Source organism: Phaethon aethereus (genome assembly GCF_964289735.1).
Source record: "Phaethon aethereus genome assembly, chromosome: 2".
Classification (NCBI taxonomy): domain Eukaryota; kingdom Metazoa; phylum Chordata; class Aves; order Phaethontiformes; family Phaethontidae; genus Phaethon; species Phaethon aethereus.
In genome coordinates, this window is record NC_138582.1 from 29,317,332 (window position 1) to 29,342,302 (window position 24,971).

General features: G+C 41.2%; 1 protein-coding gene across 1 annotated transcript; it reads right to left on the reverse strand.

Annotated features, from left to right (window-relative positions):
* Positions 1-225: 225 nt before the first annotated feature.
* Positions 226-24,971, reverse strand: RIPK2 (receptor interacting serine/threonine kinase 2). The gene is made up of 11 exons (XM_081996753.1): positions 24,006-24,971; positions 20,435-20,588; positions 19,104-19,259; positions 15,883-16,040; positions 11,165-11,214; positions 10,663-10,824; positions 7,277-7,362; positions 7,010-7,099; positions 6,290-6,395; positions 1,834-2,013; positions 226-609 (listed from the first exon to the last, which is right to left on the reverse strand). The coding sequence occupies exons 1-11, from the start codon at positions 24,188-24,190 to the stop codon at positions 284-286; spliced, it is 1,653 nt and encodes a 550-aa protein (XP_081852879.1). The 5' UTR covers positions 24,191-24,971; the 3' UTR covers positions 226-283.

The following is a 24,971-nucleotide window of genomic DNA, read 5'->3' on the forward strand; positions in this document are numbered from 1 at the left end:
AACAGAAAATATGTAAAACATGGACCATTTAATGTTTTTTCTTTCTCATGTATAAACAAAATACTTGTATGAATTGAGTCAGTAAGTGTCAAATGTTTGGCTTTATGATTGCACTCCAACTGATTAATTTGAAACTCACCAAATGCATTCTAGATGCACTGTCATTTCTGAGACTCTACAAAGGCACAGTAAGGACAAAGCTGTACATATATAAAACTACTATATAGAAACAAGAATCGTGTTGTAAGAAATATTCACATGGCTTCATACAGAAAGAACAAATTTAAAGATGCAGTCTTAGAGAATTAGATACAATGTCTGGATAAGGTTGAAGTCCTAGCTGTTTATTATCTTTCAACTTCTGTATTATAATTCTGGCAAATTCCTCTCCTTGGCTATCTGAGGTATCAAGAAGTTGTCGGACTTTTGACGTCCTTGTAGGTTTGGTGCTTATAAGTTCATAGTCTTCTTTCATGAGTAAAAATCTTGATAGAAGAGCATCCAGTGACTGATTCAAACATGCTTCAGTCATCTGATCAATAATTTCTTCTCTTTTACTTTGGATCCATTGATGAGCTACATTCTGTTGTATGGTTTCCAAAACAAAATCTGAGATTGGAGAGGATTTAAAAAAAAAAAAAAAAAAAAAGTACTGTAACTATAGGTCAATAAATAGTGCCATAGAACAATGAACAAGCTGAGAAAGAGCCGTTTAAAACTTGGTTTTGGTCAGAAATACACTAGACACCTAAACATGTTTTTAACATTTCACTATTTTATTCCACATTTAAAACGTTCCAATTTGTCAGATTTGGTGGTTAGAGTATTTCTTTTATCTAATCACAGAATGATTTAGGTCGGAAGGAATCCTCAAGGCCCTGCTCAGAGCTGGGCCAACTTCAGGGATAACTCGGGTTGCTCAGGGCCTTGCCCAGCTGAATTTTGAGCATTTCCAAGTGATGGGATTCTACAGCCTCTGTGGGCAACCTGTTCCGGTGTTCAACCTGACCTGGTACTAAAAAGAGGGAGTTGGTAACTTCACTTTCCAATAGGATTTTTATTGAAGTTCACTGAAAACATCCCTGTAGTTTCCTGCGTATTTTCCTCAAGCTGAGGATTTGCACAGTGAAAAGGTGCCGATTCTCGTATTTCCAGAAGATGGATGACAAGGCAGATCTTTATAAAATTGCATGTTATCGTGCAGCCCATAAAAAAAATCTCTCTCTGAATAATTCATCATGCATTGAAGTCTCTTTTTGTTATCATTTTTTTGGAAGCACACTCTTAACAGTTATTTGATGCTTAGGGATATCATGCAGTGGGCTCTCAGCTAACACAGATCATTAAAGCTGACACAGCTGCACAGCTGCTGTTTCTCTTTGCCCCACCATTACTAGGAAGAAGACTGACAAGTCTAAAAAGTGAGCAGAAGTGACAGGTAACAAGATGAGTTAAGCTTGAGAAGCTCGAGCTAACTTTTATTCCTGTTCTGCTGGACTGCAGCACTGCTACAGCAGTAGGAGAAAGGAGAAATAACATGAGCAAAGGGAATGGGATAACGACGACCCAAGGCGGCAGGAATTAAGTTTGCTTAAAAGGAGAGAAAAAAGGTAGGAGCTATATGTACTAGGTCACATTTTACATTGTTTTTACTTACTCCGTAATGTAAGAATATAAGCTATAAGGACAGAATTACTTGCATTCTTAATTTGCAGAATGCTTTGTTTTCATTTTACAGGTGAACAACAGTTCCAGTTTCCATTTAATACACACATATATTTGATATTAGGACACTTATTGTGGGTCTTGGAATTAAATCAGTGTTTGCTGTACCTGAAGGAATTGGTGACGACCGCAGCATACATGAGGCGGAATTTGAGGCATCTGAAATACTCTTGTCAGATAAGGGAAAATGACTGTATGGATGCACAAGAAGTTTAGCGCTTTGAGTTACAGAGATATTTTCATCCATGCTCTGGCTGCTAAGGGAGTGTAGACCCTCAGAATTTCCATCTAAAAAAAAAAGAGCAAGTTATGTTACTTCCATGTTCAAATAAAATACAACCATCAGAGACTATGTAGAGCAATTCCATAAAACAAGTCATCAATAACCTAAATTCACTTTGAATCACAGAATCTTTGGGTTAGAAGGGACCTTTTCAGGTCATCTAGTCCAACGCTCCTGCAACGAGCAGGGACATCTTCAACTCAATCAGGTTGCTCAGAGCCCTGTCCAACCTGACCTGGAATGTTTCCAGGGATGGGGCATCTACCACCTCTCTAGGCAACCTGTGCCAGTGTTTCACCACCTTCATTGTAAAAAAAAGTCTGCCTTCTACCTAGTCTACATCTACCCTCTTGTAGTTTAAAACCAGCTGTACCTGGGCCTTTCTGACCCCATCACTACACAACTGGGCAGTGTCCCTGTACTCATCCCAGGATACCTGTCCCTGCTTCCACTGCCTGTGCTTTTCCTTCTTGCCCTTTAGTGTGACCAGCAGGTCTCCACTCAGCCATGCTGGTCTCTTGCCTTCCCTTCCTGATTTCTTACACCTGGGCATCAAGAGCTCTTGCGCTCTATGGAAAGCTTCCTTAAAGATCTGCCAGCTCTTTTCTGCTCCCTTCCCTCCCTGAGGGCAGTTTCCCAGGGGATCCTATTGATGAACTCCCTGAAGAGCTGGAATTTTGCTTTCCTAAAATTCAGGATCCTGACTTTACACTTTGCCTGCCCCATATCCCTCAGGACTGTGAACTCCACCAGGGCATGATCACTCAAGCCCAGGCTGCCTCCAATCTTGACATCACCTATTAGCTCACTTGTGTTGGCGACCAATATGTCCAGTATCACATCCCCTCTGGTAGGTCAGTCTATTACCTGGCATAGAAAGTTATCCTCCAGGCACTCCAGGAGTTTCCTGTATTGCCTACAGCTCACCATGCTACTTTTCCAGCAGCTGTTGGGGTGGTTCAAGTCCCCCAGCAGGATGAAAGCCTGCAGCGCAATGCCTCCTGTAGCTGGAGTAGGAAGGCTGGAGTACTAATACAACACATTATTCCTTACACTTAGGTTCTGAGTACATTTATGTCCCTTATTTTTCACCAGGGCTTGTCCATGGGTTTGAGGGTCTTGTTTTACTTTAAGAGAACATTGAGACAATAAATACAGTAGATGTGAAGTTTAAAAAAGCTCCGTTTGACAGAAAATTTTTGTAAGGACTGGAAGAGAAAAATAACTCCTTCAAGTGTTTGGACAGGTAGCTAGGAGTCACCATGAAAGCCGACTATTATTTTGATGAAGTTTGGCAGCGTAACAAAGGGGGAAGCCAATGGAATCTTTTGGTAGTCTGTCAAAACAGCATGTGACTTCAAGAACGCTTCATGTAAATATTTGCAAAGAAAGCGAAAAAAGGGTTTTTATCAGGTGGAAAGCTTAATAGTTTCTACTTTTAGGATTTTTTATGTCAGAAAAGTTGATGGATATGAAAGCAGCAGTAGGAATGACTCAAAGAAGAGACAACAAATAGCTGATGAGAAACCAATTACAGGGCATATGTCTAACTTTGTGTACAGTTTTCATTACCGTATGACTTCATGACTTTTGTAGTGTCACTTGAAAAGAGCTTCAGGGATGTTAACTGAGAACCAGAGATGCAGACATAAGAACTCAGATGACATATAAAGACACAATAGGAACCGGCAGTCCCCTGGACAGCTCAGGATTTATAGATACCCATCCCATGGGAGTATCTATAAATCATTGACTTCTGGAAGAATGTAAGTACAAGGAGCGGGAATAGGAAAATGGGAAAGCAATGACACTCTATTATTTAAAAAACGGTGGACTAGAACTGATAGTAACTACCATTTCATTTCATTAAAGACAGAACGTTAACTGGGCAGAGCTATGTAGTGTGAAGATGTTATCTACTGCATGAATGAGAAAGGATTAGGAGACAACCACTGTGAGTGAAAGATCACTTTAGAAAAGGATTTTAAACAGCTCTGCTGGGATATATTGTTATAGATCTCTAGGCACACACGTATCTTTAATAACATTAGAGATAAAACTACTGGGATTGTACTTGTATGAGAGAATGACCTTGACCAATAACCGTAGCATGAAAAACAGAAACATGTTAATGAAATTTGCGGATGTTATTCAGAAAGAACAGGTTGACCCAGGTTACTCAGAAAGAACCCAGCTGACCTAGGAGACTGGAGTAATAGAAGCAGAAATTCAGTAGCAAAAATAAGAGATCTAGATTTTCTGCGTCAAGCTGGGGCTAATGATTTGGAATTAAGATGAGAAAAAAAAAATACCGAGGTACACTCTTCTGTAATGAAGGGTTGTGTACAAAAGGAAAAATAGAATTCTAAGGTGTATTAAATAAAGATTTTTTTTTTCAGATGGAAAACATTTGTCATACATCTTTCATAACACTCAGTACAGATGTCTGGTAGCCTTAGTTCAATGACTTAAGTTAGAATATGCACAAGGAAAAGTAGTAGGATACCAGGAGAATTAAGAAACCTATTTTACAAATAGACTTCAAAAGAGCGTATCTTGTTTGTCTAGCAAAACAGTGTATTAAAGCATTACTCTCTATATCAGAAATAAAATGGTTGAAGAGGGAAAAGAGCCATTTCAGCTTAAAGCAATGCCCAAGAATAAATGTATGTATAAGCTGCCTAGGGAAGAAAAATTGAAGAGGCTGAAAGTTAGAAGACAGTTCATAAGTCTGAAGGAGCAAGTTTCTGAAAATGCCATCTAATTGTATTGGTGGAAAAAACCATGCAACTAAAATCTGTAGTCATTAACTTCTGCCTTGGTGCCATGCCAAACTCATCTCTTGCCAACAGCTACCTGGGAACAGATTTCCACCTGAAACAATTGCATCTAATTTTGGCAAAGTAAGAATGCCAGTCTTGCATTCCAGTATAAAACTACCTGATGCAGATATTGGCAAAGTAATAACAAACACTTCTTCTGTAGAATGGTTTTGTAGACACTATTTTCACAGGCTTTACAGTATCTACACATACATGCGACAAAGTCTAAGCAGTGACTCTGTGAAGGATCACCAACTCATCGATCAGATTAATAGTACCATCACAATCTCATCAATGACCTCCACAGGCAGATATGACAATTTTTAACAAGAACCACCAGCAAGAAGGGCTGACATTTATCATTATTTCATCTGATTACACTTACAGTCTATGCTCATATTCAATCTAATACTGCAATTTTTAAAATTCATCACAACATTCCTGTTAAGCTTGGGAACCACAAGTTATTCTTAATCTTTAAGATTTTTATGCTGTGTGTATAGATAAATATTTCAGTTGAGGTACACCCAAGCTACACTACGTTTGCTTTTTGCTATTCTTCCCAGTAACTCAAATTCCTTAAGCCTCCTGTAAATTTATTTTCCCTGGAATGCCTGCTATATTTATATCTTTCTAATACATTGAGTACAAGCCCGAAATTGTGGATGTGTTCAAACAGGAGCTAGAAAAGAAACTGCCTGTGCCCTCCTATCTCTACCACAGTATTTTTAATGCCCTACTTCACAGCAGTGAAGTCAATCGTCTTGTCTGCTTTCACACCGCTGGTCCCTGCAAAGCCAAAGGATGCTCCATTCTTTTGAACTATATGTTTGCATTCTTTCACGAGAAGAAACCAAGAAGCAGTTTTAGTTTCACAACGTATTGCTATTTCACTTAGGTCCCATCGTATTTTTCTGGCTTCTGACGTCAGCAAAACCTCAAAATTGAGTTTTGCCTGGGAATTTTGCCAACTTTTATTCAGAAAAGGTGACAGCTACAAAAAGGCTGTGCAGATACTTTTGCAAGGCAATCTATTTATAAAAGCCGTTTTATTCATTACATTAAAAACAACCAAGAAGTTGGGCTGCATTAGAAACTTTCAGTTTACTCAGCTTTAAGAGTGCCTCAAAATGCTTAGCCTTTTTATCTTTAGAAATAGTTCACAAGTAGTTAACTAAACTGCCAAGAATCTGATGGGACAAGTAAATGCTATCTCTGCACTCATGACCCTGAATAGGAAAAGTGAAGCTAGGAGCTGTGGGGATTTCTCAAGTGACAGGAACAGAAAATCAGAGCTAAAATACTCTATTTTTTTACCCAGAGCACTAAGTTTACAAAACACATCTCCCTTCTGACATAAACAGAGATCCAACTATCTACTAGGCACATGCAATGTTACAGTGCGAGTGTAAAGCTGCTATGGCAACTTAAATTTATATGAAGTCATGTGTATCTCTACCTGATGAGAGGATATTACACTTGGGAACAGACTTGAGTCTTGATATATCTGGAGAGATGCTCCGAAGGGGAAGTGCATCACATTGTATGGAGGCAGAATATGTTTCCTGAAATGATTCCAGTTGTATAATGAAAATGCACATCAAATAAATACAAAGCTGCAATTTTTACAGAGTACTTGCCCATCACTGTCTTTTCCATACTATCTAAATGCTCAGCAGACAGCACCATTAAAATACGGTAAAACAGAAGAAATTATGTAATCCTAGTACTCGTGTTTTTCCAAAGCTGACAGCAAGTTTGTATCCAAGTTTAACTATTGGTAAGAACCAAAAGCAGCAGCATTAATAATCAAAATATAAAAGCAAATCTATGCGATCCTATATAAGCAAGCTCTACAGAGGTGTAAGGGAGCAGAATACAACCTCTTACAAGTTGCAGACATTGTGTGCTGCATTCCATCTTGAGGGGCTGCCTTTCCCACACTTAGAGAATATACCAAACACGCCTTTCTTATTTCTGCTTACCCACCCTTTACTATCACTACCTACATGGCTATGCATTTGTTACACCCCAGCTCAGCTAACACGTTTTATGTCTTTCCTGACTGCACAGGAAAGTAAACTGCAGAGCAATTCCCCCTTACTAAGTTAACCCCTTTTAAAGCTCTCAGGATCTTTAATGATGCCAACATACCAAATGCAATATGTAAAACATTTACCTCTTGGGGATTCAGAGGTATATTTAGAGATATCTGCTCCACATCTGCTTTCTTTCCACTCTTGCAAATACATTGTGATTCATATAGTGACTGGAAGAGACGTATTTACCCATATTAAATTTCTGCTATAAGATGACAGCTCTGTACAAACACATGCCTAAGCCAGATACCAGATTAGGTAAATGACAAAGGAGATTACATTTCTTTTAGCAAGCATAAATTACCAACTTACTTGACCAGCTCATGACTGCAAGAAATGCCACTTACCTTTGATCTCTTTAGCAGAATTACTGCTTCCAGCATAGCTATTTCATCAAATGTTCGCAGGACTGGCTCAAGGTCTATTAAACATTCTAAACAAAGAAAGAGTACTCTGCTGAAAGATTTCAGGTGGAAATTAAGTTTTCATTTTGCTAAAGCTACTTTCTTATATTTACAAAATTAATTTGTCTATTGATACATACCAAACTTCTTATGCTTCTAAACAGAAGTTTCTTGCTTTCACTCCTTAAAAACTCAACAGTTTGACATCACCAAAACAAGCCCTGTCCTGATTTGCCCACCTCAGCATTCTGTGTCAAAAGAGATCCAGGTCTGTGCCAGACTGCAAGTCTTGCACTCCTGGAACAGATAGAGTGGTAGGTTTGCCATGTTTCAAGATAGACCCAACAAGCATGGTTTGCTAAATAGGACCAAACAGTGCAAGACCTCAGAGTGGGTTGCTGTCTTCCCACTCCAGCAGAGGGGTAAAGATCTATATGAGAAAAAGAAACAAAAGAACCCCCACCACAGCAACAGGCTGCCCAGGGAGGTGGTGGAATCACCATCACTGGAGTGTTCAAAAAACGTGTAGACGTGGCACTTCAGGACATGCTTTAGTGGGCATGGCGGTGCTGGGTTGATGGTTGGACTTGATGGTCTTAAAGGTCTTTTCCAACCTTAATGATTCTGTGATTCTGTAATATCCAGAATAGATGCTGTAAGGCAGGGCCAGAGAAGATGGTGACAGTCAAGGCATTGACCTATCACATCCAGTGAATCCGAATGAGAGTTTCCTCAGGCTCACCAAAGTCAGATAAGCTAAAATCATTTGCTCACGTAGGGAGGCACATAGCAGTCCAATAAGCAAGTGACAACCTGTGCTATGCTCCCTTCCTTTCCAATACTGAAAGGTTTATGAAATTAAATATTTCAAATTTTGAAATGACTGTATTATAAAAATGTCTCTTTGAAACTGTGCTCAAGTATAAAAAAACCTCAGGAAAGGATGATGGCATATCACAATTCTATTGCATTTCTATGAACTCCACTGATTCGGCAATACCCATTTACCATACTAGCAGTTTGTCACACTGAATCCATATTAAAATGCTTTTACTACCATTTTACGGCAGTTCTTCCATATTAACTTTTTTTCCATGAGCATCTTCAAGACGTACATTCAATAGTGGGATTCTCATTTTCTTGCATCAGTTAAAACAGTTTGTAGGTGTGGCACTCCATCTTCCACACTGAAATACTAGCACCGTTAATTTTTATTGGTTATAATTAAATTGTAGGTACACGTTCCAAGTACATGCAGAAACATGGTGATAAGTAGTCTTTATCCCTTCTTTGTACGGGGAACAGACAGGTTAACCAAGCTTTTCCATTTAAAATTTATTTAACAAAAAGGGGTTTTGGGTGTTTTGATTCTGCCTGCCCCCCCCAATATGGTAATTGCAAAATTTCCCCATCGGTGATCTTTATTTCTCTTAATTTTGCAACAGTTTTGCAACTTCCTCGTTCTTTTTATGGAAGTAAAGTAGAGGAAAAAGCAATGCATGTTTTCTTCAAAGACCATCTTACTACAAACACAGCACTAATAACAGAGCCCAAGTTAGCTCACACTTTAGTACATATCCCAGGTAATCATCCCTTCAGTGTGACCACAGACTTTGATTGTTATTTTGTTAACTGACACAGGAAAACAAGAATACATAAGGAAATATCATGATGTGTTTATTCTTTTTGATTAAAAAAATTTCTATAAATAGATCTATTTCCCTGCTTGGGAAAAAAAAATCCAGTTTACAATCATACAAACCAGACTCATGCCAAAATAAACTGACATTTCAAAATATTCTTAATGCAAAAATAAGAATGCCTGAAAAAAGGTCAATTTTGGACTGTAAACTGAACATGAAGATGCTGTATGTGTTTGGATGTGTCCCTGTTTTGTCCTCTGCCAAATTGATGCAAAAAAAATGAAGTTATGAACATTTCTTTCTAAGCTATCTGAACAGCAACTTTCTACCACTTTCCAGCTCAAAGGAAGTACACCTATAAAGTTTTTCAAATCAATAAACAAACTTCTGTTCACCAAAGCTAAAATGAAGCATTAAGATTGTGGACCTCTCTACTCATAACATTTAAAAAAAAAAAAACCAACAAAACGAGCCCTTAAAACAAAACCCACCAGAACCAACTAAAAAACCCTAGTATTTCAGGTTTGATTGCATCTTCAACCTAGCCAGTGAGAAACTTAAAATACAGAATTATTTAAGCCACAGGTCTTTGTACTGTTCCACATTTGAACACTTTCATTAACTCTCTTATTCTACATTTCTGCCTCTCCAAGGCAATTCAGAGTTCCCTAAAGAATTAGGATTGTGGTTTCTGAAGCAGCGGGCAGGAAGTTTTTAAAGCACATGCAAATTAAAAAAGCACAGTGAGGCAGCTCCAGGAACCACTGTTAGCTTCACGACACCGATGTATCTGACCACAGCAGCACTCACAAGAGCAAATTTCACTGTTAAAAACAGGTAATTGCTTTCTGACAATTTTGATGGAATTACTTTTACATAATGGTCAAACAAGAGCCAAAGGTCAACACAAAATTAAGCATGTTAAAAGAAACTCTTATTGGGGATACATTTGGACTCAACATACACCAAATACATTGGTTATGTGTGACAAGCACAGTTTGCAAAACCCAGAACATAACTTCTCCAGTTCACACTATGCCACTCTAATCTGTACAAGCTCACGCTTCAATCTTACTCTCTAAATTCTGTAATCCACTGTAAAAAAGGCTGAAAGCATCTATATTTGGTCTCATGGACAAAAAGCTGAACAAAGGAAAGATGGAAAGAGAAAGATAAGCACAATCAAAGATAAAAGTCTCAGTGAAAAAAATTTAGACTGAGACGCAAACACAAGGTGAAGTCACTATATCTTATCTGATGTGCAATGATTTGTTGGTGTGTTTGCCAGCCTGCTCATAAATCCCATAGTACTCATTATATACTTCACTTCTCCCCTTCTTTAAAAAAACCCAAAAGTTCCATTCAACAATAAACAAAAAAACCTAAGTGCAAGTAGTTAAACAAAACATGCTGCTTTTTTACAGGTAAATTAGCGATGGCAAATGCAAAAGACTCCAACTAACAACTTGGTTTTATGGCACAGACATAGTTCCATTCATAAGAGTTTGTTTACAGACAGGGTGGAAGCAGACAAGCACCTTATCGTATGCAACAAGACTGAGCACGTGTACCTCTTGACATCTTTACCATTTCCATTTTGCGACTATAACCTTGCTCTGTAAGTACCATGTTCAACAGAAATCTGGCAATTTAAAAATCTTTTCTCATTATGCAAGGTAAACTCACTTAAGAACGATGGTCTTTCATCTGGGTTTTGCGCCCATCCACTTCCTATCAATCTTATGATGAGCACTCGATGAGGAATGTCCACTGACAAACTTTCTTCACTTAAGTCTAGTCGCTGTCCTTGTGACACACTATACATTATCTGCAAGGGGTTTATAACTTCTGTCAAAATAGACATCGTGCATTCATTAGAAATATATGCAATATAAATAGCTTACTAAGGAGGAATAATTTAGTTTGCATTAGTATTTATAGTTCACCAAAATAAGGTTATGTTTCTTTTTTTACAAAAAAATATATTTTTAATTTATTAGACAACACTATAATTAAAAAAAAAAATACAGAAGAAGAGTCTAATTTGAAAAGTAACTCAAAGTGTTCTTCAACAAGCTTACAAGTTGAATCATTAAAAAGTAACCCCTAAAATGAAGTCCCCATGTACCCAGGCCTCAGGTTGAGCCTTAACATAAGGCTAGAAAAATAAAGGAAGACATGGCCTTACCTTCAAATGGCTGTTTCCTTGACATAACTTCCCACATAATAATTGCATAACTGTTTAAAGTATAAGAAGTATAGAAGATGTTAGATTAGATTACCAACACTTAATAACACAATTGCTCAGCTTTACCTTTTACTAAAAACATTTCACTAAAATGATCCCGCATCCACACACAGGACTGACTATAGCTAACCACAACAATGACCTGAATGTATGAAAACGAGCAGGAATTTTAACCAGTGACATCAACTAGAACTAGTTAATAATATTAAGTACAGAAAAGGCGCATGAAGTATAAACTCTTATTCCAAATCTGTATTAGCTCTGCTGTAATATGCTGTGAATTACACACAGGCAATTTAAATCTCAGTACGCAAATTACAGTGAGCCCCAGAGTCCCAACTGCTCTGTCCTAACTGCAATACTGTGGCATGTCCCCAGTCCGGATCGACGCTCCCTGACATCCCCATGGGAAGCAGGGTACTAGCAGGGAGGATGGTGTTCACCCACACCTCTATCGCAACACAACGTCAGAGGCGGGTAAGATACAGACTTGCATCTGGAAAGCACACGCCAGCTTCCTCCCCTCCCGACATACATTCAACGTATGCCATCTTCTCTATAGGGAGAGATGTCACTTTTACAAACAAGATTCACTTTACAGAAGAGACTCTCAGGAAGACCACCCTGAACTACAGCCAGCAGACTGAACACACATCTGCTTACTCAAACCGGTGAAATTTTTTTCCATTCATATCAGCATGAATGGGAAGCAGCTCACTGAATACAAATTTGCTCCATCTTTAGTAGACTAGTCTCTCTCTTCAATCATCAGGATATATTTTAAAAAAGGTAATTTTAAAACAAGTTTGTAATTTAAATTGGATTAGATTATTTCACTTAAGTGAAGCATTGACTTAATTTATAAAAAAATAATCAATGCAGTTAAAGCAAATGAAATAAAATAAAATAAAATAAAAAGTAAAAACCCCAAATCTGGTTTTCCTATTTCAGAATAGGAATTTGGTGTGAGGAATAAATCTAGTAGTTCTAAAGCTAAAATGAGAGACCAAAAATATTTCACTGCTAAAGGACGTAATTTCCAATGTCAAACATATCCTTGTAAACTTTCATATACTCCTTTATTTTTTCAGTAAATCAACTTAAAAATGGCTTGAAAAGTTTTTAAAATGTTACTTCAGAAAAACTGAAATCCAACTTTCACTGAAGCAATAAAAATGAAACTATCCAAAGAATTTTTTTTCTAAAGAAGATTTACACTCATCAGAATAAACATTTGCTCAACTACTCAAATAACTGTACACAAAGACAGTATTTTCCTACATCACTAAGAAGTTCCAAATTTTGCATACAAACTGCCTCTAAGCATTATATCATCTAACAGCTACCTATTAGAAAGAACCCAAAAAATTAATAACAAAATAAATGAGGCTTAAAATCAGTCGTATAAATTGAGCTTTCCTAACTACTTATTCCATTCACATTTTAACATTCATCAATGATAAAATGTATTCAAGTAATTTTTAATAAAAGCAGTCTTCCTCATTAGAAAGCTTTTGATGCATTCTTGAGAAATTCATGCAGGCTGATTTTTTGCATGGCAAATTGTTCCATTTGTAAAAGTTAATGCTGCTTGACTGTTGTTTAAACGATTTCTTTCCTTCCTCACAAACTGGCTTCAGTATCTCAATAACATCCAGCTGTATCTGCTGTGGGCAATTAATCAGACATCCAGCCTTTCATTCAGTTTGGAATCTCTCTACAATTAAAGATAATTTTCTCAATTCTACAGCACTGCAGCATACCACTTCCTGCTGATTCCCCTTCACACTATGCACGTTTTCCTTTCTTATTTCTGCTTCACAGCATCTCCTTCTGGTGCTGAGCACAGAGCTTCCTGTGTGACCTTTCTGGTAATCACCTCCTTCACTGTCTCTCCACCTTCATGTCTTCCTGCCTTGAACTGCCACCCCTCTTTACAATGTCTCTCATTTTCCTTCCTTTCTTATCAAACAATCTCTTTCCTTCCTAATTTATCAGTTTTCCAAGCTCTTCCACTGTTTTTTTTCCTCTCTCATTTTCTCCCATTCGGTTGTTATTCCCCTGCACACATTTTTTTTTTTAATAAAAATTTGCCTTCCTCATCTCCAGTCACTCATTCACAGCCACCAGCCGCACTTTCAAGTCCTCTAAAATCAGAAGCCAAAGGAGGTAACATCACACTGCTGCTTCTTTCCCCGTAATATACCATCATTCCTGTTCAATGTTTTCCTAGTCCAGATTTTCTCATCAAAGGGTGGGGAAAGCAGGTATCACAGAATCATAGAATAGTTTGGGTTGGAACGGATCTTTAAAGGTCATCTAGTCCAGCCCCCCTGCAGTGAGCAGGGACATCTTCAACTAAACCAGGTTGCTCAGAGTCCCGTCCACCCTAAGCTGCAATGTTTCCAGGGATGGGGCATCTGCCACCTCTCTGGGCAGCCTCAGTTGTTTCACCACCCTCATTGGGAAAAATGTCCTCTTTACATCTATTTGAAATCTGCCCTTTTCTAGTTTAAAACCATCACCCCTTGTACTATCACAACAGGCCCTGCTAAAAACTCTGTCCCCATCTTTCTTATAGGCCTCTTTTAGTACTGGAAGGCTGCAATAAGGTGTCCCTGGAGCCTTCTCTTCTCCAGGCTCAACAACTCCAACTCTCTCAGCCTGTCCTCACAGGAGAGGTGCTCCACCCCTCTGATCATTTTAGTGGCCTCCTCTGGACCTGCTCCAACAGGCCCATGTCTTTCCTGTGTTGAGGGCTCCAGAGCTGGACACAGGACTCCAGGTGGGGTAGAGCGCAGTAGAGGGGCAGAATCACCTCACTCGACCTGCTGGTCACACTGCTTTGGATGCAGCCCAGGATACAGTTGGCCTTCTGGGCTGTAAGTGCACATTGCCGGCTCATGTCCAGCTTTTCATCCATGAGGATCCCCAAGGCCTTCTCAGCAGGGCTGCTCTCAGTCCCTTCATCTACTGAAGATGGTTCAGAATCACAGAATTTGGGCAAGATTTGACCTTGCTCAAGCCTGAAGGTTTCCAAACCTGGAGCTGGAAACTGGGGCTGTTATTCTACCGAGAATTTGCTCTTGTACCATACTAAGCATGCTCAGGTGCTACAACTCTCAGCTCCTCATAGATTCATAGAATCTTTGGGTTGGAAGGGACCTTTTCAGGTAATCTAGTCCAACCCCCCTGCAATAAGCAGGGACATCTTCAACTAGATCAGGTTGCTCAGAGCCCCGTCCAACCTGAGCTGGAATGTTTCCAGGGGTGGGGCATCTACCACCTCTCTGGGCAACCTGTGACAGTGGTTCACCACCCTCGTTGTGAAAAATCTTTTCCTTATAGCTAATCTAAATCTACCCCCTTTTCGTTTAAAACCATTACCCCTTGTCCTATTGCAACAGGCCCTGCTAAAATGTCTGTCCCCATCTTTCTCATAAGCCGCCTTTACTGGAAGGCTGCAAGAAGGTGTCCCTGGAGCCTTCTCTTCTCCAGGCTGAACAACCCCAACTCTCTCAGCCTGTCCTCAGAGGAGAGGTGTTCCATCCCTCTGATAATTTTGGTGGCCTCCTCTGGACCTGCTCCAACAGGTCCATGTCTTTCCTGTGCCGAGGGCTCCAGAGCTGGATGCAGGACTCCAGGTGGGGTCTCATGAGAGCGCAGTAGAGGGGCAGAATCACCTCCCTTGACTTGCTGGCCACGCTGCTTTGGGTGCGGCCCAGGATACGGTTGGCCTTCTGGGCTACGGGTATGTTACCATCTCTATTCTTTGGACAGGAATGTCAAAGAACTTTGTGTACCCCTTAAGGGTAATGGATAATTAAGAGAAACGGTGGTCTCCCTGGAAGTCAGTAAGACCCTCTGAGACCGATTAATCTCTCACCAAAATACAACCCCGTCAAAGATAGCTGAAGGTAAAGGTGGTAGAGTGCAGCAGAGAGATGGGACTTTGTCACAATGCCTATTCATGCCTCCTCAATCCCCATTTGCACATGACAATTCCCTCCACAATCGTTCAAGTAACCTTTGAGGTCTCCAAAGCCTTTTCAGATTAGCTAACTGTAACTCCAGCATCCTGAGAGCAATTTGCCATTTTGTTATTTGGGTCACCACCCACCTACTACTTCCTATTCTATTACTTCTACTACTCAGAACTGACTGATGAAAATCTACCTGAACTTTCATAAAGTAAGTTATTCCGTAAGATGTCTCTGAATACTTCTTCCATTACCCTGTTTTTTCCTAACCCCTTTCCAAAAACATATTTTCTTCTTTCTCTCAAGTACATTCTGCAAATTATGTTAATTGATGTGCGCAAATTACAAGGGTATGTGCATTGAGAAAACGATGTGAGCAGTTTGTCCCCTCCCTACATTGTCTCTATGTGTACACTCATTTATAGAAACCAGTCTCCTCTGTCTGTTTCTGTAATTCTAGCTTAATTTCTGGAGCATTACACGTGTCACAGTGTTTCCTAAAGAAAGAGGTGATGAAATCCGGCTGCCACTCCATTCTATTTCCCCCAATTCATTTTGCTTAAACACTTATGACACTTCTGAAACTAATAAAATTGCTGAAAATATGTTCAAGTCAAAGATCAGCAAATCAAATTTGAATTCAGATTGCAACACTCACTTGAGAACAACATGAGTTACCTGTAGATATCGTGTTTTACGCTTGCACGGGTTTTCTGACTGGGATTGTAATCTTCAGGTGGCATGTAGATAATTGTCCCGCCTTCTGGCAAAGAGGTTTCACTTCGCGATTGCGACATGGATATGACACGCCATTTTGACATACCAAAATCTGCAATCTGGAAAGGACAAATCAGTTGTTCTGAGAATCAGAAGTGGATTATCTGCTGACCATTGTTAGAAATTCCTGAAGTATGCCCAAAAGAACGGGTCACTAGGAGTCCTTAACCTGACACACAAAAAACGTGTAGCTGTCCTACCAACAGGAAACACCAGCTCCAGTTCCGAAAGCATTCCCAGGCCATGACTCATGCTATCCCTATAGCACTGCCATACCCTGTTGTTCTTTTACAGAAGGACTCATATACTTTATGGCTGAGGAATCTGCTACGGGAGTCTGTCCTGTACGAAGAAAATCACTTTCTTTGGTTTCAAAAAGCAAACAAAAAAACATGGAGTACTTCTAGCTCACTGGTTGTGAAGAAAGCACAAATTTACTATAAATCGTAACAGCTCTGCATAACTTAGCTTGTAGATATCCTGAGACAGTTGCTCTCATAGAAAAATTTCAAGGCACTCTACCTCACCCCTAAAACAATGAAATATTAATCTTGAATTAATTAATTTGATATTCTGAAATTCTGTGCTGCAAAAAGTTGCTGAATATTTTGTTTACTGTGCCTTGTCCCTTCCTACAGTGTTTATAGTACACATACATAAGGAATTATTTGACCTCACTTTACATTCCCAGGCATCCACAAGCCAGGAAGCAAGATGTCAGACTAGGTTATGGGTAGGGAGACAAACAGCCAGCAGAATAAGCTTGCTGGCTGAGCTGCGGACTGTCTGACATACACAGGAGAAAACAGCATTCGCTAAGGGCAAAAGCGTTTTTAACAAAGAAGCCCGTGTGAGCACTGTGGCAATTAAGATAACAGAAATAATCTTTCTGGAGAACGTACAGTAAAAATCCAGTGAAAAATAACTTTTTTTCCTCTACAACTCACTCTCATCAAGCCTTCCTCGCTAGTCACATTATCTTGTTCAACGAGTAGAGAACAGAATAATAGAATAGTTTGGGTTGGAAGAGACCTCTAAAGGTCATCTGGTTCAACTCCCCTGCAATGAGTAGGGACATCTTCAACTAGATCAGGTTGCTCAGAGCCCCGTCCAACTTGACCTGGAATGTTTCCAGGGACAGGGCATCTACCACCTCTCTGGCAACCTGGGGCAGGGTTTCACCTCCCTCATTGTAAAAAATGTCTTCCTTACAGCTCGTCTAAGCCTACCCTCTTTTAGTTTAGAGCCATTACCCCTTGTCCTATCACAACAGGCCTTGCTAAAAATTAGTCCCCATCTTTCTTATAAGCCCCCTTTAAGTACTGGAAGGCTGCAAGAAGGTCTCCCCGGAGCCTCTTCTTCTCCAGGCTGAACAACCCCAACTCTCTCAGCCTGTCCTCAGAGGAGAGGTGTTCCACCCCTCTCATCATTTTGGTGGCCTCCTCTGGACCTGATCCAACAGGTCCATGTCTTCCCTGTGTTGAGGGCTCCAGAGCTGGACACAGGACTCCAGGTGGGGTCTCACCAGAGTACAGTAGAGGGGCAGAATCACCTCCCTCGACCTGCTGGCCACGCTGCTTTGGATGCAGCCCAGGATACAGTTGGCCTTCTGGGCTGCAAGTCCACATTGCCGGCTCATGTCCAGCTTTTCATCCACCAGTACCCCCAAGTCCTTCTCGGCTGGGCTGCTCTCAATCCCTTCATCCCCCAGCCTGTGCCGATACTGGGGGTTGCCCCGACCCAGGTGCATGACCCTGCACTTGGCCTTGTTGAACCTCATGACGTTCACATGGGCCCGTTCCTCGATCTGGGACAGCACTCTATGAATGGTGTATACGAATGGCAACACTTCTATTTGTCACACATGATAACCTTCCTTGCACTTCCTGCCAGCTGTCCTAATTTAGAGAATCTTGCTTCACCCCCAAAAAACAGTTAAAAACCCTAAGGACAGGCTTCCAGAGACTCCTTTCACGAGGCAGGGTAGGTATGCAAGAGTTAACCTCTTCCCTTCAATTGCTCCAGCAAAGCAAATGTTTAGATGTGGTCGGGCAGAGCACCAGACTGTACCAGTGCTGTCAGGGATTAAAAAAAGAGTGGATAAAAAAATTACTTGGACCAGTTCCCCAATCAGGTTTATCAGGAAGCTTGAGAGATGGCAATACCAGCACAACTGAGTAGGAGGAGGCATGACCTACTGAGGGTGGGAGCGGAGACAGAGCTGCATAAGGCACCTTGCTGCTAAGAAAAATGTCTTTGCAATGGAGAAAGAAGAAATCAGCACTGGACCTTTAATCTTTGCTCAAACAACTCACAAAAAAATTCACCTCATGGTAACAACTGAAGCATTTGCCATTCAAGAATAAATGAAATGCGAAATATCTGTTATTTCTCATTTACTTAAATTGTATATTCTATAAAATTTAAAAACAGAGGCTCTTTTACAAAAAAACCACAAAAAACTCTTGCAATTATGGAAGCACCTAACCATTTTGTCAGAAGTAGTTTTGTTCTCTTTTTCACCTCATGGCAGTGATATTTTAAAAGGCAGAATTAAAGTTTTAAACTAATATTACTTCTCTATGTATGTTTGCTTGCTTTAAGGAACCTCCCAAAAGCCATATTCCAGTGTGTTCAGATTTCGCAGTTATATTTTACATGTTCTTATACTACTCTAACAGAACATATATGTACGTATTGCATGATAAATATCAAATGGGGTATTAAAGTTTGAATTTGGTTCTACAGTCCTCCAGAACTAACTTGTCTGAGCATCTGGACAGGAACACTTTCTATTTTCTCCTCAGGAAGGGGAAGACGTAGCTACCCTTCGAAGGTTGCCATACAAGAGTATCACTGCTATTGAGTATCAGCTACTGCTATAGCACAAACAGCCCGAATTATGGCTTTCTGGTCTTCACAGATGGATCAAATCCACACTTGAGCAAAGCAGAGTTTTCAGAAGAAGTTGATGAGTTCTGTCTGCAAGGACAGAAGAAAACATCTGGCATGAAATTATGTCCCCTCCGTATGGCCACATCCTTAGTCTTCCTCCTCTACAATAATTAAAACACTTTCGCTCACTATGGATACTGAAGAACATAAGAATTAAATAACTCTACCTTGACATGAAACTCATCATCCAGCAAAATATTCTGGGTTTTCAAGTCATGGTGGAGCAATGGAGGATTCATGTTGTGCAAATAGTTTACTCCCAAAGCAATTTCATAAAGAATGCGGAATCTCAGGCACCAGGGAATGTCAGGATATACATCCTTCTGCCAAGATAAAAACACAAAACCAGAATATAATCCTCTGTTCTGATATAACAGCACAACACAAAGACTTTCATAACAAGAAGAGACTTGGACAAGCAGTGCTCTTTCAAAACGTACATTACATGAACTCCTTAAAAAATTGTAACTGAGCATTAAGACTTGTTAGCTGTTAAAAAATATACAAAAATATTAATCATGCAGTCTTATGTTTCCATTCCGTAGCACTCACATAATAGTTCATGACTGGTATACATGATGTAGGATATTTACTGTATTACTCAATCATGTGGAAATATGATTTACAGATTAACTCCTGCACGAAACTTGCAACACACAGATTGTAAGTGCTACACAAAAGCAGGCAAGAATCGTATCTTCAACTGATATTGGGGAAAAAAAAAAAGCTGTGGTGAAACTAAGCACAAAATACTACCTTTATAAATATTAATACACCAAGAAAAAGGCAGTAAAACTCAACTGAAATCTTAAAAGTTACATTGATGATAATGCTTTTATGAAAACCACAGAGCTGAGCTCTCCAAGGCATGAGCTATGTACTGATTAAAGGTACAGACAAGACTGCAGTGCTGCTGAGACATAACTGCAGGAACTTTACAGTAGCAACACTGGATGCTTGGACCACGCTAATGGGACCCGCTGAGAGTTCAGCACAGGAGAACTTACTCCTCAGAGTAAAATCTAGTACAAGTGTCTGTTTAGATTACCAGTATTTGACTTGTATAAAGAGCCAAAATCTTAAATTTTTTAATAAACATTCAAATTCAGGGGAAAACCCCTCATCTTTGAGTGATATTTACACTGGCAATAATTCTTAAACCCAAGCTGAAGCAAGCGTTAAGTATTTCAGCTTCTAATTAGAGAACAATAGAGATTTTTAAAGTGATTGTTTACAAAAATTCAACATAAAGCCAGTTATAAGTCACGATATTAAAGGAAAAAGTGTAATAAAACTCAAATCTGCTAAGTTTGGTTGTCTTTTTGGGATACAGAAAGTCTGCCTGAGCACCAAAACCTACTAGTGATAATGACTGTCCTTTAATTTGAAATACTGTTAATAATGCACTTCACTATATATACTACTTCCCCTAAGTATGGAAATCACAATCTATTTGAAACAACCAGGGACTGTATTTAAAGACTGTAAGTACACTTACCCCATGTAAAAGCTGGTTTAATGACCCATTTGTCATGTATTCTGTTACTATTCCCAGAAATTCAGGCTCGTTGCAAATTCCCAAAATTGGCAGAATGTAACTAAACCTGGCTTTGTGTAGTACCTCTGCTTCTTTTAGAAGGTGGTTTCTATCACTTAAAGAAAACAAAAAAACAAACATTACCATACCAATACTAGGAAACTCAAATGTTGGGTTCGCTATATTCTCTTGAAAAAATTATGTACCTATAGGCAGTACCATCACCTTTCACCATTTGTTTCCTACTATGCTGTTTTAATAACAAGATAGTGCAAAATAAATTAGAATCTGCAAATGCAAATACAAGATAGCTTCCCCAGTTTTGTTGTACCACGCAAAGCGCTCTATTTCCATCACAAATTTCATTCATGTTTCCAGTAAATAAGGACTTATTTATAAAGTCAGTACTCCAACTTTCACCATCCTGTGTAACTGTAACGGTAATAACCAGCTACATCTGTCCTATTTTACTGCCCATCTTCAAACCCTGAGTCTTCACTGAGGCCCAATATTAATCTCCTACAGAGTGGAGATTTTAATAGTCACAATTCTCCAACCATTTCAATTTAGTGGACATTGATGTGCACTAAAATAATACGGCTCAGAGGAATACTGGGTTGGACTAGATGATCTTCAGAGGTCCCTTCCAACCCCTACCATTCTGTGATTCTGTAATTCACCTTCAGTTTCTAAAGGAAACAAAACTATGTTCTGTTTTCACATAAATTGTTCCTTCAAATTGGGCCCCTGCTTTGAATCACCCTCTGGAAAAAACATCCCCTGCTTGCACAGAAAGCAGGAAGGGACCAGCCTCATGGTGTTTGGATGCCTGAATTTGGCTGTATGAATGCTCCTTGCTACATCAGACCTCCTCATAAATGTGAATTTGATGCATCTTTACAAATTCAGACCTTGCAGCTTGCAGATTCAAGAAGCTCAAGTTTTATTTAAGATTGAGTATGCTTCTATCCCTAAAAATGATAAACTATTTGGTATGCCTTATATCTCAAACGTTCTTGAAAAAAGGGGTTTGTTGACAGTGAGGATACTTGGACCATGAAGGATATTTCTAAGAAAAAAAGATTTAGATTTTATGCCAGTGGAGACTGGTACAGGCACAAGTACGTGACTAGGATACTCAAACGCAGGACTTTTACAGTGCATCTAAGACTGAGCCTTTGGGTGTGCGCCAGGCTGATTCAGAAGCAATACAGCTGTGCTGGGGCACGGCTGCGTACAAGCTAGGGCTATGCCCATCGAGGCTGGCTCGGCACCGCGTTAACGTGGCTCCCTGGCGAGAGCCGGCTTGCGTCCATCGAGCTCAGGGCACAGGCTGAAGAGTTCACATCTGTCTGGACCCATCGAGGTAGATCTAGCCCTCACAAAGAAAAGGCCGCCAGAGTATATGGGAAAAGAGGAAGCCTGGAGAGCTAAAGCCTGCTGCTTCCATGACAGGAAAACTTTGAATTTAGATGGATGTGAAATTAAGGGCAATTGTTGGTCCTTATCTATGTGATGGAAAACGGCTTCTGTTATAGGAAACTCCAGGAAATTACCAAAGTAAAAAGGCAGCTTCAAGAAAACCATGGGACAAAAGACACAACTCCCTCCCTTCTTCCCTCTCTCCAGAAAAGACTGAGTTTGAGAAAGTTAGGGTTTTTCCCAGACTGGAAAGGTAAAGATCTATTTCCCAGGTCTATTCCCATGTCTGTAAGTCACATCAGCTTTGTCTGCTCCGTACCACAAGGGCACCAAGTAATGCCTAAACTAGTATAAGCCCACAAGAACTTCCAAACTGGCTTTGTTGTTTGGCTGGTTCTGGGATACGCCACGCAGCCTTCCTGTGTGGGGAATTAACTGCACCGTGAACTCTTCCCTTTTCTTGAGAGCATTTACAGAACGGCATTTCATGCTGCCTACTACATGACCAACAGACCACTTGCTGCAGAGACTTGGGTGTAACAGATGTCTTACAGCTTTAGGTTCTTCTGGTAGCTTTTCCAAACTTTGCATGTTGTACGGTAAGGGGCTGAGTTGTCTTGATTATCTCAGTTGCCCTTTTCGTCAAAATTTCACGGGTGAGATATCACACTGATCCAAATTTTTGCAAGGCTAAAAATAGTATTTGCTGTTTTCTCCCGAGTGAGTTCAGAGCATAAACACCATACCTCTGAATCGCGGGGGGTTAAGCAGACATTTAAATTAGACCCCCCCCCAAACAATAAACTTATCAGACAACACAATATCCCTGCTTAAAAACATAGCTGAGATTCCATTTCATTCTGGCAAGATTTCAGAGATAAAGCCTGTGTATACATACCTGGGGAATAAGAGGTGAGATAACTTAAAACAACTTATATCCTATCATATTGGGTCACAAGACTAAAAGTCCTGTTATTTTAAGTGAAGCTATTCTGCCTAAATGCTTAATACTAGATCAATGAAACCTGAGGGGGTAAAGATTAAAGACACCTAAATAAGACATTAGAAGCAGGTTTACAGTCAGGCAGGCTTCAGACAACGTAAGAGGAGGCAAATTTGCATTGATATGATAAAAAACTGGCACTACAGAGAGTGAATGAAGCAGATGACGGATGAAAAATTATTACCTGCTGCACCCTTACATGGAGTGGCAGCTCCTGCAATAAACATGCTGTCACAGGGGCCCCAGGAAAATAGGGAATACAACTGCTACAAGTTGAAGAGCGAATGGAAAACCTCAGCTGTACGTGGGGGTCTACAAGCCTACTGTTTTAAATTAGCTTCTCTTAGTACTGTGACATCTGGAGAAAGAAAAAATTATTATTGTGCATTGCCTGAGCAGCTTCTTCTAGCAGCTAGAAGCAATCTCTAGTGGACACAGTAATATAATCCTTATATTCTCTCCTCTCTCTGTAAATAACAAAACTATAGTAATCACTGTATTTCAATATTCTACTGACACTTCAGCAAAACTGTTGCCAACGAACACACCCGGAAAGAAGCCGAACTGTGCAAATCCCACCTCGATTTGCAAATCCCACCCGCTGCAGAGAACAGAAAACCTTCAGAAGAGGCAACCTGCCCGGTGTCTCACACGCTGCAGCCCGAAACCACCCGTTTTCAACAGCCCGAAGAGAGGGAGCTCCGGTACGTGCCTGCTCATGGCTCAAGCTGAATCACTCTCCGTGGGATCCACTTTGCCCTCGGATTTCAAGCAACGCTGCCTACCAAGACACCCGGTCACTGATCCACCCACCTGAGAAACCCACCCTGTGGCAGCTTGACCCACTCGCGGCAGAGCCCACGCTCCACCGCGCGTGTAACCTCTTTATCCACTCACGCGACGCATTCACGGAGTGGCCCGGGCAACAAGGGAGCATGGGACCCCCCCTTCCCGGTTTAAGGGAAAGGTGGGTTCAGCTCGGTCCTTCCCCACGGCGGGGGGGGGCGGGCGATGGGGGCGCCCATCGCCCGCCCGCCCCGCCCCCCCCCCCCCCCGAGCCGCCCCTCCCCGCCATGCCCCAGCCCGGCGGTCCCCCTCCCCTGTTACCTGTCTAGCAGCGGCCCCTGAAGGCATTTGAGGGCCACGGGGACCCTCCAGTCAGCGTGGCGGGCGGCGGATACGGTACCGTAAGCGCCACGGCTGATAAAACGCAAGTCCGGGAGTTTGTTGGAGGGGATGGAGGGGAGGGCGTAGCTGATGGCTGCCGCCCGGCCTTCATCCTCACCGCTCATCCTCGCACGCAGCCGGGGGTTGGACTAGATGACCCTTAAAGGTCCCTTCCAACCCAAAGATTCTATGGCGGGTCCGCACCGTTTCTCCGTCGGCAGCGACGGGAGCCCGCAGCGCTGCTCCGCTCGCCCTCGTCCCCCGCCTCTCCCCCACCACCTCCCGGGCCCGCCTCCTCTCCTCCTTCTCCTCTCCTTCAGCCCCACGGAGGAACCACTTCCCTTCTCCGCGGAAAACGGCTTCCCGGCTGGCGGAAGGCGGAGCCGCCGCCATGAGTCGTGCGGGGAGGAGGATGCGGCGGGGCGGGGGAGGGATGGAGGGGCGGGTGGCCATTTCTCAGGCCAACTTCCTTGCCTTCTCCGTGTCTGTCCTAGGAAGGTTTTTTTTTTTTCCCCCTTTTTTTTTTTTCAGGATAGCGGCGTTTCAAAAAGGTAGTTTCGAAATTTCCAGAAAGCGCAAGTTCACCCTTGCCCCGCTCAGCGCGAGCTGCCTGACCGGCTGGTGCGTTTGCGATCGTTACGCAGGGAGGTTTTGCAAGGCCTCTTCACCAAGTCATGTTCTCACGGACTAATAAAACGCTTTAATTTAAAGTTAGAAGTCTGTAGCTTTCCACAGGGAGCGGCAAGTTGCGCAGGATGAAGTGGAGGTAGATAGAGCAAATCCTTCGCCGTTCCAGGCCTGTGGATTTTGGGGTAAAGTCTGTGGCTTTTTGCCTCATCCTCTTTCCTCCCAGGGACCAGAGGATGAGGGGAGGCAGCTCAGTGTTCCGGCTACGGTCGTGTGCGG